General features: G+C 49.8%; 1 protein-coding gene across 13 annotated transcripts in view; it reads right to left on the reverse strand.

Moving 5' to 3' along the window:
* The window catches only part of CCDC88A (coiled-coil domain containing 88A), a 66,151-nt gene extending 55,808 nt beyond the window's left edge, over positions 1 to 10,343 (reverse strand). For 10 of the 13 annotated variants that reach the window (XM_027901658.1, XM_027901662.1, XM_027901661.1 and 7 more), the window contains exons 1-2: positions 9,544 to 10,341; positions 9,318 to 9,418 (exon numbers count right to left, since the gene is read on the reverse strand). In XM_027901658.1, coding sequence (XP_027757459.1) covers positions 9,318 to 9,418; positions 9,544 to 9,606 — 164 coding nt within the window. In that variant the 5' untranslated portion in view covers positions 9,607 to 10,341. Of the gene's footprint in view, positions 1 to 9,317; positions 9,419 to 9,543 lie in introns of all 13 variants that reach the window. The other 3 variants (XM_027901650.1, XM_027901649.1, XM_027901651.1) reach the window with 2 other exon arrangements.
* Between the last annotated feature and the right edge of the window lie 2,123 nt (positions 10,344 to 12,466).

The following is a 12,466-nucleotide window of genomic DNA, read 5'->3' on the forward strand; positions in this document are numbered from 1 at the left end:
CAACTCCTCCTGCATCCACCTTCCCTACAGAATAATTCCTCACACAGACTGTCCACAGAGGCAATAAAATCCTTGTCCCTCCTGGAGAGCACCGTGCAAGATGTGCCAGCCCTGAGGCTGCAGGGTGTGGATGGCACTGGACACGATGCCCACAGGTATTGCCCCATGCACACCTGATGAGGATGTTACACCCCAGAGATGCTCAAGGGTTCACTTTCCAGCCCTGCTCAGCCACTGGAACTTTGGGCATTTACATGGGACCCAGGAGAAGGATGCTCTGGCCCTAACCTAGAACATGTAAATGTATGGAGATGATCCTGCTCAAGCACCAGCCCAGGCACAGTTCAACTGGTCATGTATCCCTGCAGACATCTGCTCAAACACCCGGGGGATCATTCCAAACGCTCTGCCACAAAACGAGGTACTAAAACTCACTTTAAGGACCCTTTTCTAACTCTGCACTTGGCAAAGCTTGAGAGCCACAAGTCCAAAGCTGCATCAAACGTTTTTTGCCTCGTGATAACGGGAGCTTTAGGAAGTAGGTCTAACATCCAAAGTCTCTTGGCCCCTGCACAAAACCCCATTTCCCAGGATTATGACCACCATCATAAGCTATTAGGAGGCTGAAGCCCAATGCCTACTTTAAAAAACACAACAAAAACCCCCACGACCAACTGGCCTAAAACAAATGGGCTGGTTGGTGGGGATGGCAGGGAGCTGTGCCAAGAGCACGCGAGTGGATCGTGGGCACACGCAGAGCGTCCCTGCTCCCGGCGTCTGCCCAGGCTGAGCTGCTCCTGGGGCACTGCCCGGTGCCGAGCGCTGGAGCTGGCACTGCTGCTGCAGGAGCTGCCTAATTACTCACGGCTGAACTGTGCTGGAACTGCAGTGCCCCGGGGGCTGTCCTGCCCGCTCACCCCCTGTGCCTCCCCTGCCCACCAACACCCACCCACTGCACGGCACCCCAGGGGGCTGTCCTGCCCGCTCACCCCCTGTGCCTCCACTCCCCACCAACACCCACCCACTGCACGGCACCCCGGGGGCTGTCCTGCCTGCTCACCCCGTGCCTCCCCTGCCCACCAACACCCACCCACTGCACGGCACCCCGGGGGCTGTCCTGACCTGCCGGGGACCCCACGGCGAGGGTGACAGCGGCACAGAGGGACAGCCCCTCACACTCACAGGGATCGTGCCAGCAGCCACCAAAACCATGCCACGTTCAGGAGCCCGCTGGCTGAGCTTTAGTTTCTCCCTCTCGAGGTTTTAAGCAAAGCAGAGCCCACGACAGCCCAGATCTATTTTTCATCCTTTCTCTGTTCTTTAACAGCGACACGATGCTGCAGGTGAGCAGAATGTGTGAGAAGAGAGGAACCAGTTCACTTGTCACTCACTAACCACACGCTGAATTCAAAGTTTAGAGGACAACCTCTGTTTTTAGCAACACTAATGTGAAATAACTTCATTATTACTGTTTCAGCTTGACTACTCTTTTCCTATCACACCAAAAAGTACCATATGAAAAAATAAAAGCTTTCTGCCACAAATTGAACCCAGTGAGTCACTGCTGACAGCACTGAGCTCCCCACAACAGTCAGTGACAACGTGCAGCCTGCAAAAGGTAAACTGGCTTCCACCAAAGTGAAAAGTGCTACTCGTGGGAAGCAAAACCTGGAGGATTCAAAGCATCCCAGAACACTTAACACTGTCACTCTAAACTAACACACCCAGGTGTTACAAATTTGAGAGCTCTAGAGGAAACGTGAACAAACCAACGCTTTTTTTGAGAACCAGAAAGGCTGACAAACACACTTCACTCCAACAACTCTAAGTATCCTCTTGGTTTGCTTGGTCAGTTTCTGAGGGCTTTTCTAACTAGTATCAGCAATTGCTGGAAAAGGGAGAGTGAAAATGCTGAAGGACTTGCTCTACACCACTTCCCAAATTGAGCTAAAGCCAAAAGGTGCCCAGGATGCAGGAGTGCACAGGCTACAGAGGTCAGGGATGGACACGGCATGGGAACAAACTACTGAGGATCGGGAATACTGAAACTCTGACTTCTTCAAGCACTGCATGTTATTCTCCCTCTCAGGGAAAATGACTTCTGAAATGAGTTCAAATTTTAAGATCCATTCAGCACAGTACCAATTAAAAGAGCAACTGAAAACTCCTTGACTCTGGGATTAACACCTGAAAGCAACCGAGCACGGAAGCACTGCAAACATCGCCACCCACGAGGATCCTGTGACAATGACAACAACCAGATGAACTCCCAGCGCTCAGCGCTCCCAGCTCTGCATCACAAGGTGCAGAGTGACCTGGCACTGAACATCACAGCACCCTGAGGGCAGAAAATGCTTCCACAAGCTACCTGGGGAACAGCATGGTGCAAACACCCAGGTATTACCCGGGAAGGAGCATCAGCAACAGTCAGAAAAGCAGCAGGACGGGGCCAGCAGGTTGGCATCAGTGACAGGAGGCAGCCAGCAGTACAGAGGAGGAGACAATAAACACTTACTGCCCTGAGCAAATGGCATTTGTGGGGCTAACCTGCTTTCTAAGACCCTTAAAATAGGAATAAAGGGGGAAATGGCTATGCAGAATTTAAATACAACACACACTTAGGCAGTCTTCTTTCTGTAAGGCTGAAAAACCCTCTTTGGAGTAGTTCGTTTGTATAAGGGTTTTTTTTCCACCCTACCAGACTTGCAGCACCACAGCAGCCTGTACTTGGCTTTATTTGATCATCACAGCACTACCAAGACCAGTTTCTCCTCTGGAAGACTTGGAAAAACGTTCCTTCATTTTGCTCTCGCCTTGGAGCTTCGCTGGAGCTATAAACCCTCAAAACAAGCGGGCGCTTCCAAGTCAAAGCAGCCTGACCACAGGTAAAACATCTCAGCACTCAGAGCATTAAACCCACAGGAAACTGTGTGTGATCAGCCAAGCGAGGCGACACCAAAGCCACCCAGATATTGCCCTTTTCGTGACCGAAAAGATCTTCAGCTGTAAAAACTGCACCGCAACGACTTCCACCGAACGCTCTTGGTTAGAGCACCACGACTTCAGCATTTCCCTTTCCCACCAAGGGACATAAACCTTCCAGGAGGAAATTCATGGCAATAAACGACACATATTCATCTGTGTCCATCCCAATTTCTAGCCTAGTATGACATCTGTCTCCACTCTCTGACACACCAAGTAGTGTCTGCATTCTGGTTTGGTCCAGCACACACAACACTGAACACACAGCAAGCGCCTTCCCAAGCTACCAGGAAATTACACCAGACGCTCCTTGCTCAAGGGCTTATTTAAGAAAAACAAAGATACCACACAAAGAAAAACTGGAGCAAATATCTCCCTGAAGCTCAAACCAAGATAACATTCTGCAATAAACCTAAGTGGTCTCGTCTCATATCACTGCAGGAAAGGAAGCAAGTTTGGGAGCGTGTCTGGAGGTGCAGCACAGATTCCAGGACTGGCCAGGAATACGGGACACACCGTTTCCGAGTTCCTCCCTCACCATTTCCCACCGTAAAAATACAACAAAAGGTAATTTTCACTTAGGTCAAACAGCAGCTTTGCTTCCATTCAATGCCTTGGCATCAACTAATCCCATGAAACCAGGGAGAGGCATTTGGTAAACACTGCTCAACAACAACTGCCTCTGGAGCATCCTCGGGATAAACACCGGACTCCAAAACAAAGCAAACTCCCAAACGGACTCAAACAGTTACTCCCAAATCATCTCTGCCCACTGAGGCCATGTGCTCTACAAACCAGCAGCTCAACAAAATTCCTTGACCCCTAAATAATCACTACACGGGGAAAAGTGGGAAGACAAGGGAACAAACCGGTGTTGAGTTTAGAGGAACCAAAAGTAAGAGGAACGTACGAAAGAGCACAAACCTTCAAATTCCCTTCTCAGCAGAAGAAAGAAAACGAGAAAAATCTAGAAAGAAGCCTGTCAGATTTGGCACAGGATAAGATGTGCCTGATTTAGCAACCACTTTGTCAGTTCACATAGTTAGTCCTTAAAAGAAAGATCGGAGCACAGCGATGCCTGGCCAAATTTCCATGCTGAAACAAGTTATTTTGATTTCAGATCTGAGATGGGTATTCATTAAACAGGTAGGTAGATCCCCCCAAACACCTCTGTATGTATTAAAAAAGGGGTTTTAATCCATCTTTTATTCCCTGGCCCCAGCTACCAGCCCAGACTAAGGGTGGGATAAGTCTTACACTATCAAAAGAAATAGGAAGACAGAGACAAAGTAAGATAATCAAGACAGCACATGAAGGAGAGAGAAAAGAAGTGGATGTATACATGTAGAGGAAGATTAGTTGATTTAATTCCTAATCTTCAAAATTCTGTGAGGAACAAGAGAGTGAAGCACAGAAGGGTTTGCTGCTCAGCAAATCAGCGCAGCCAGGATGAAGGAAAGGGGACATCAGCTGTGGAAAAGGGTACACATGCATAAAAACCCCTAGTAAGACATAAGCCAAGACCAAACACTTCCAGCATTCCATGTTTAACCCACACTTTCTTCCCTTTTCCTATCAAGCCCCTCACGAGTGCAGGTTATCAGCCCACGTCCCCCTCATCTGCCAAGTTCAGAGCTCCCTGCAGGCAGATGTTCCAGTCCCAAATTATTCAACATTTCCCTCAGAACTATGTTTCCCTTTCCTGTAAACAAAAGGCTTTAATCCCAACAGTCCTGACCACGCTGCACGTTGTGCTGGGCCATTTACAACAGAAAAATTACTGTTAGAAATCCATCTTCCCTGAAGAAAAGCCTAGGCCCTGCTGCTGCAGAGAAGAGCAACAGCTCCAAACTGTGAGAATGAGATGCACCTTGCACCATGGAGACCCGTCTGAAACGTGTCCATCAAATCCACTCGCTGCCACAAAGCGAGCAGACTTCCTAACATCTGACCTCCTTTCCTAAAATAAATGTTCCTCCAGCCAAAGCCACCCATTTCATTTTCCTCTTTTCCATTTCCCCACGCAGTCAGGAGCTGCCTCGTGCTCCTTGGCGTTCCCAAGAAGGAGTTAACTGGCCTGGAGAGGCCGTTCCTGCTCCCTTTCCCGGAGCAGGCAGCTGGCTGCTGCACTGCAGCCCTGGTCCAGTTTTCAGGGGGAGATGCAGGCAGGCCAGAAGTAGGGGCTGGCAGGCGGCAGAGCTTGGAAAAAAGCATCCAAGGGGAGACTGAGAGCTTGGCACAGCAGCCAGGGCAGCATTCTGGGCACACATCGCCAGGGAGGGCCCTGCAAGGAAACGGCCCGGCCACCTGGAAAATCTGAGCGCTGGGAACAGCCCGAGACGGGATCCAGGCAGGGAAAAGCAGGGGGAGAGCAGCAAAAGGGGAAAGAAACAGCAGGAGGATTAAACACTTCGCCCTCTGAAGCCGCTTTCAGCATGTCTGGATGCAGCAACTGATATGGAAAGTACTGGTTAATGCATTAAATGAAGAGCAGGGTTCTAAATGGCACGCTGGGGTGCAAGCAGCCAGGTTTCCCAGACGGTGGATTAAATGAATTCGGAGTTTGGGTCTGCACGTTACCAACCCCGCACACACAGTCTGTGGCCAAGAGTTCCTCTAAGCCAGATTTCTTTCCACGAATGCAAAGCGTAGTAAAAATGAAACAAAAAAAAGTAAAATACAGTTTCGAGCCTTTGTTGCTCGACCAAATATTAATGGTGGTGGTAAACGTAATGAAAGCCCCAATCTTGTAACTACTTGCAGCTGTCTGTTTTTATTCAAAGGAACTAGTAAGACCCTTGTCAGTTTGGGAACCACAGCTCATACTACAAGACTCTCAGCATTTCTTACACAATCCTCTTGGAATTCAGTTAAATATCAGAGAACGAGAACCTATCAAAAATGTAAATTAAACAGCACTCAGAAAATGAAGTGTTTCCGCAAAGTTACCTTGATTTTTTCGGATCAGAGGAACATAAACAGCACAATGCTCACTCAGACTATTAAAAAACCCTGAGGTGATGCCAGCCAGGTGCTGGAGAAGTATCTCTAGCACAAGTCAGTATTATTTTCCTGCAGTTGTGCAGAGATGTGCAACAGGTGACTAATCCATCGAGTTAGAGTGGTTCACTGATTTCAGCACTGCACACAACACATCTTGCCTTCAGCATGTCAGAAGGACCCCGAGACAGAGGTGAGGTAAATGCAGGAGGTGCTCCTGGCATGTGCCCCCACCTGCCTGCCCGGCAGAGCAGCCAGCTCTGCGCTCTGATTGATTTGCAAGCAGCGTGACCCCCTTTTGCACCAAAGAACACAAAGATGAAGGCTCAGATTCAGAGGGACAGATGGGTTTCTATGCACGAGGATCAGATGCTGACTGATCCCAGCAGAAGGTGAGTAACCCAATACTTTTGAAGAACTGGGCCTAAATTTAAACAGGAAATTAGAGGCATTCTCTCAAGTCAGGGGCTGATACTGTAACACTGGGACTCTCCTTAATTAAAAACAAAATGAAAAAAAAAAAGCAATCATTAAACTAGCCTGTAGCATCTCCAACAAAGGAAGAGACATAACTGGACACTGAATGGAATCTGTGCAATTTTCACGTGTTCAGAAATGTCCAAAAAGTCAGAAGACAGACAAGGAATGCAATGAATTTTCCCCTCTCGTGCATGAGGTACTAATAAACTCAGTGCTGATGGACCCTACAATCTCAGTGCCATCAGCACCCTGCAGCTATGCCAACGCTCACACCTATTTCCTCTGAATCACTACAGTTATTGGAAAAAAAGGTGATCCAGACAAGCACAAGGAGAAGCAAATCCTGCACTGACAAACTGTCACTTGCAGCTGATGGAGGGCAGGATTGACTCTTTTCCAACCGAACAAAAAACCTTCCCTAACTAACAAAGCCACTATTTTTATTTTTTTTTTTTGCCTGTGTAAGTGTGTGCAAACCATGCCTAATCCAATAGCAACACTCACTTTTACGGTCACAGATTTTGGTTTTCCAACATTAGGCAAGAGTACAGGGAATGTTTAAGCATATATATGGAGCAGGACCACAGCACCTCCACCAGCCCCCAGTGCCAGAGCTCCTCACCACAGATCTTGCTCTCATCTGAACTCCCTGAGAGCTTTAAAAATAAAAAACACCCAAACCAAACCAACCAACCAACAACAACGACAACAAAAAAAACCCAATCCCAACATTCTGACGGAAAATACTTCTCTTTTGAAGCCACGTGACACAAACTTCTCTGCCGCATTTCCTCAACACGTGCTAGTTAAAAATTAAAGGAAAATAAAAATAAAAGAAAGACTGGAAATAAGTGCTACTGATGATGAGTTGGGGCTGCCTCTCTGAAAGGTTTTTGCAAATGAATAAATGGATATTCAGAGTGAACAGGACTGGAAGTGAACACAGCTTTCCACAGTGACCTCACCACTGACAGGATCAGTCTGCAAAACATGAAACAGTTTTTCCCCTCTTTCAGTCCTGGCACAAAACCCCAAACAAACTGAACCTTCCCAAAATCTGAACGCCGTCATGAAAGGCAGTTCTAAGCAGTAACCAATCTCACCTCCAAAAAAAAAATCTGTATTTTTAATAAAACACACCTTCCAGGGTAGGCACACACTTCCAACACTAATTTTATTTGTACACCGGTCCTTTTCCATTCACCTCTAGGTTAAGGTGGTTTCGAACTGTTCTGCCTCACCAAACCACTTTATTTTCCGTTTCCATCTCCAGCGGGTGTTTTTTCATACCCACGCACCCAGCACCTCCTGAGTAAACTCCAGCAATCGTGGCACGGGCTCAAAGATGCACAAAGCCAAATTCAACACACGGTGCCTCAGGCATGGGAATGTTCCTTCCCAAAAAGCTTTCCACTCGACAAACAGCTGTCAGGTACCAATTTACGCTCAGGGCTAAGAAAAATTCCTGACAAAGTTTAACTCCGAGACTATCTTCCTCAGAATCACCATGTTCTGGTGCTCAATTTGCCTTCCAGGTGCCAAACTTTTTTTACCAAATAGAAACTCTGCATGTTAAATGCATGGATGTAGCTGACAAGATATTTAAGTTACATGTAGCCCAAGGGAAAAAATAAATTGCAAAATAAAAATAACGTGCCAGAATCGATTCAGGAATTTTTTTTTTTTTCTGGAAAGTTTTCCATGTTTCTCCACACTGGAGTGAATATTCTGAGTGAATACTTGGAATTTTGGTTGTGCAGAGGTAGGTGGCAAAGAAAACCGTGGCTGCAAAAAGATGAGTTCACACTAAAATGCGGTAGGTTAATGCTCTTTTGACACAGATTAGTTACACAAGCTGAATCCCAACAGCACAAACCATTAAAGTCCATTTAAACAGGAGTAAAAACTGCAAACAGAGCGAGAGGATGCCCATCCCTGGGCAGTATTCCTGAGGAGCAGCTGCCAGCACAAGCTGCTCACGCACTGATGTACCCAATTTCCAGCCACAAGCCCGGTTTTCCACGCCTATACAAACAAAAAGCCTTATTTCTCTGTAAAGACATAAAATACTCCTCCCCCAAAAAAAAGGTATGTAGAAATTTTTGCACTAGTAACACTTTTATGAGTCTATCACCAGCCACCTGACAGAAGTGTTACTCTCCAGCATTACAGTAGTGGGCAACATTCCAGTCCAAATGATGATTAACAAAAAAACCACTGTGCAGGAATCCTTCTGACAATCGGAGTTTTTCAACGCACAGCTTATAAACCCACATTAAAATGGTTCTTCTGGGGTTTGCAGCCAGAATATCCCCTGTGCTCTCAAAATATCAGCTTCACTACTCCAATTTGGAAGGGTGGAAAATAAAGAGGAAGGAGTTAAAGGCCAGTCCCTCTGCTCAGTGAACGCTGTGTGACTCGCATGCCATCCTCAAGTTGTAGGTCACGTGGACCAAGAGATGGATTAGAATCTTATCAGCCACGCAAATTTATTCGAATTTTTGGTTATGAGCACGATTTAACAGCAGAATGAACCTTTGTGCCCCTCGGTGGAAATCTGGGAAAGCATTTACAGTCATCCCGTTTTCCAGTAAGTTCCACAGTCGTGATTCAGCCTGTATCACACCATACATCCTGCAAATACATCCCTCGGACACTGAACTGTGCCCAGGATCTGCCAGGCTCCCAAGCCTCCTCTTCACTCACCACATGACCGTGTCACGTACAAAAGAAAATTTCCCAAGGTCAACACCGGGAGGCAAGGAAAGGATTTTTCACAAGGAAGCAAAAACACACGAGGAATAAAACGTTAAAAAAATTAAAATAACCCCAAGGCAGCGCCTGCCCACACTCACATTTGCAGCATGACTTCGTTCAGATGCACTCCATCCACCAGCGCCACATATTCCTCCAGGTTGGTCCCATTTCCTCCAGCTAACGGTCCAAATGTCTTCACCTAAAACACAACGCTCACCATCACCACCCTGGCATTAACTCCACCTCGCTCTCTGCCGCAAGGCACTTCTCGTCAAACAATGAGCAAATAAAACGAGTAACGTGGGAGGCAAAATGAACGCTTACCCAGGTGACAAGAGGGCTCGACATGAACTGCTCCAGAAGGGGTGTGAAGATCTCGTTCTCCATTTTACGAAAAAATGCTTAACATCAATGCAGCTCCTCCGATGCAAAAAAAATCAGAGAAGTCCTTCACTGCAGCAACTCTCTGGAATGCTCCGAGGATTCAGCAGGAGCGAGGGAACCCCATTTTTCCAGGCGATGCAACAGCAATAAAAAAGTCAGTGCAGGGGCAAGCGGGATTTATCCTCCTCTTTCATGAAAAAATGCATCCGCGAGTCCATCTACGAGTATTTCAGCCTTTCCATTGATGCCTGTCCCTCCCTACATAGCGGAGGGGTGGAAGGAAGGAAGGAAAGAAAAGAGGGAGGCTGCCTAGCTACTGGGATTCTGCATCAGACAAAAAAAAAAAAAAGAGAGGAAGGGAAAAATCTGCTTCAGCGGCGGCAGCGCCTCAGAAAGGAAGGAGAAATTCCAGCAAAACTCCGCAAGCTCATCCTGCCCCTTCCCCACACAAAAAAGCCCCGAGGGCGGGCGAGGGGAGCAGCGAGGGCAGAGCCCCCCGCCCCTCTCACGGCCAAGCCCCCCGGGCTGCGGCTGCACCAGAGCCCCGCTGCCCCCCCCGCCACGGCACGGCACGGCACGGCACGGCCGGGGAGCCACCCCCTGGAACGGCCGGGGGCTATTTTAAACCGCTTCCCTTTTCTACCCCCTTCCCTTTTCCACTAAACTGCGCCTCCGGAGCGCGGCAGGACCGGCACACGCCGCCCGGCCCCGCAGCCTCGCCCTTCCCCCGCGCCGGCCGCTCCCCTCAGGCTCCGCTCTCTCCCCTCGCCGCGGCCGGAGCCCCCCCCGGACCCCTCCCCAGCTGTTCTCCCGCCGCTCCGCCGCCGCTCCCGCGGCACCGGCTCCGCTGCCCACCGCCGTCGTGCCCGCAGCGGGGCCGCCTCGCCTCAGCCCGCGCGGCCGCGCCGCATCGCTCGCCCCTCTCCTCGCCCTGCCTCCCTCACGCCTTCCCTCCCTCCCGCCCGCCCGCCGCTCGCCCTGCCCGGGGCGGCTCCGCCGTGTGGATCCCTCCGCCCGCAGCCGCGTATCCCTCCGCCGCCGCGCGGGGATGGCGGCGCGATTAGAGAGGGGCGGGGCCGGGAGGGAACCGCTGCAGGACGCGCGCCCGGCGCGCGCGCGCGCGGGATGCGGCTGCGGGCAGAGCCCAGAGCCCTCAGAATCCCCCCAACCTCAGAGTCCCCAGAGCCCTCAGAATCCCCCCAACCTGAGAGTCCCCAGAGCCCTCAGAATCCCCCCAACCTCAGAGTCCCCAGAGCCCTCATAGTCTCTAGAGAGAGAGAGACCGGCAGCCTCCTCCGCCCGCCTCCCGGGGAATAAAAGTGCCCCTGAGGGAAAGGCTCTTCCGCTCACCTCCCGGGATGAATAAACGTGCCCCTGAGGGACGATGCTCTTCCATTCCCCAATGGGGAATAAAGGTGCCCGTGAGGGAAAAAGTCGTCGCGGGAGGGATAGTCTCCGTTTCCCTCAGGAGAATAAAGGTGCCTGTGAGGGGAAAAGCGCGAGAGGGAGGGGGAAATGCTCTTCCATTCCCCTCTTGGGGAATAAATGTGCCCGTGAGAGAAAAAGTCGTCGCGGGAGGGATATTCTCCGTCTCCCTCAGGAGATAAAGGTGCCTGAGGGGAAAAGCGGGGCAGGGAGGGAAATGCTCTTCCATTCCCCTCTTGGGGAATAAAGGTGCCCGTGAGGGGAAAAGCGCGGGAAGGAGATGCTATTCCATTCCTCTTAGGGGAATAAAAGTACCTGTGAGGGGAAAAAGTCGTCGCGGGAGGGATATTCTCCGTTTCCCTCAGGAGATAAAGGTGCCTGAGGGGAAAAGCGCGGGAGGGAGGGGGAAATGCTCTTCCATTCCCCTCTTGGGGAATAAAGGTGCCCATGAGGGCAAAACGGTGGGAAGGAGATGCTATTTCATTCCTTTTAGGGGAGTAAAAGTACCTATGAGGTGAAAAACTCAGCGCAGGAGGGAGATGCTCTTCCATTTCCCTGTTGGGGAATAAAGGTGCCCGTGAGGGGAAAAGGGCGGGAAGGAGATGCTATTCCATTCCTTTTAGGGGAATAAAAGTACCTGTGAGGGGAAAAACTCGGCGCAGGAGGGAGATGCTCTTCCATTTCCCAGCTGGGGAATAAAGGTGCCCGTGAGGGAAAAACTCGTCACAGGAGAGATATTCTCTATTTCCCTCATGAGAAATGGGAGGGGGAAAGTGCGGGAGGCAGGGAAATGCTCTTCCATTCCCCTCTTGGGGAATAAAGGTGTGCCTGTGAAGGAAAAACTCAGCGAGGGAAGGAGATGCTCTTCCATTCCCTTCCTGCGGAATAAAGGTAGCTGTGAGGGGAAAAGGGCGGGAAGGAGATGCTTTTTCACTGAACAGTACCTGTGAGGGGAAAAACTCGGTGCAGGAAGGAGATGCTCTTCCGTTCCCTTGAGGAATGAAGGTGCCTGTGAGGGGAAAAACTCGGTGAGGGAGAGAGATTCTCCATTCCTCTCCTCCAGGAGAATAAAGATGCCTGTGAAGGAAATACTCATTATGTGAGGGAGATGCTTTTCCATTCCCTTCATGCAGAATAAAGGTGCCCATGAGGGGAAAAGGGCAGGAAGGAGACACTTTTCCATTCCCCTTAGGGGAATAAAAGTACCTGTGAGGGGAAAAACTCGGTGCAGGAGGGAAATGCTCTTCCATTCTCCTTTTTGCGAGTAAAGGTGTCTGTGAGGGGGAAAATTCAGCAGGTTTTCCCCTCAGAAGGGGAAATCCAGACACCCCCATTAAGGCAAAATGCAGCTTTCTGGGTAGGTTTCTCAGGGAAGCAGAGGGGGACAAGCTGGCCTGAGCCATTGTCCCTTCCCTGAGCCACCTCCTGCCACTTGTGC

Source organism: Empidonax traillii, unplaced genomic scaffold (genome assembly GCF_003031625.1).
Source record: "Empidonax traillii isolate 1590-97213 ecotype Southwest subspecies unplaced genomic scaffold, ASM303162v1 scaffold804:size347002, whole genome shotgun sequence".
NCBI classification, from domain to species: domain Eukaryota; kingdom Metazoa; phylum Chordata; class Aves; order Passeriformes; family Tyrannidae; genus Empidonax; species Empidonax traillii.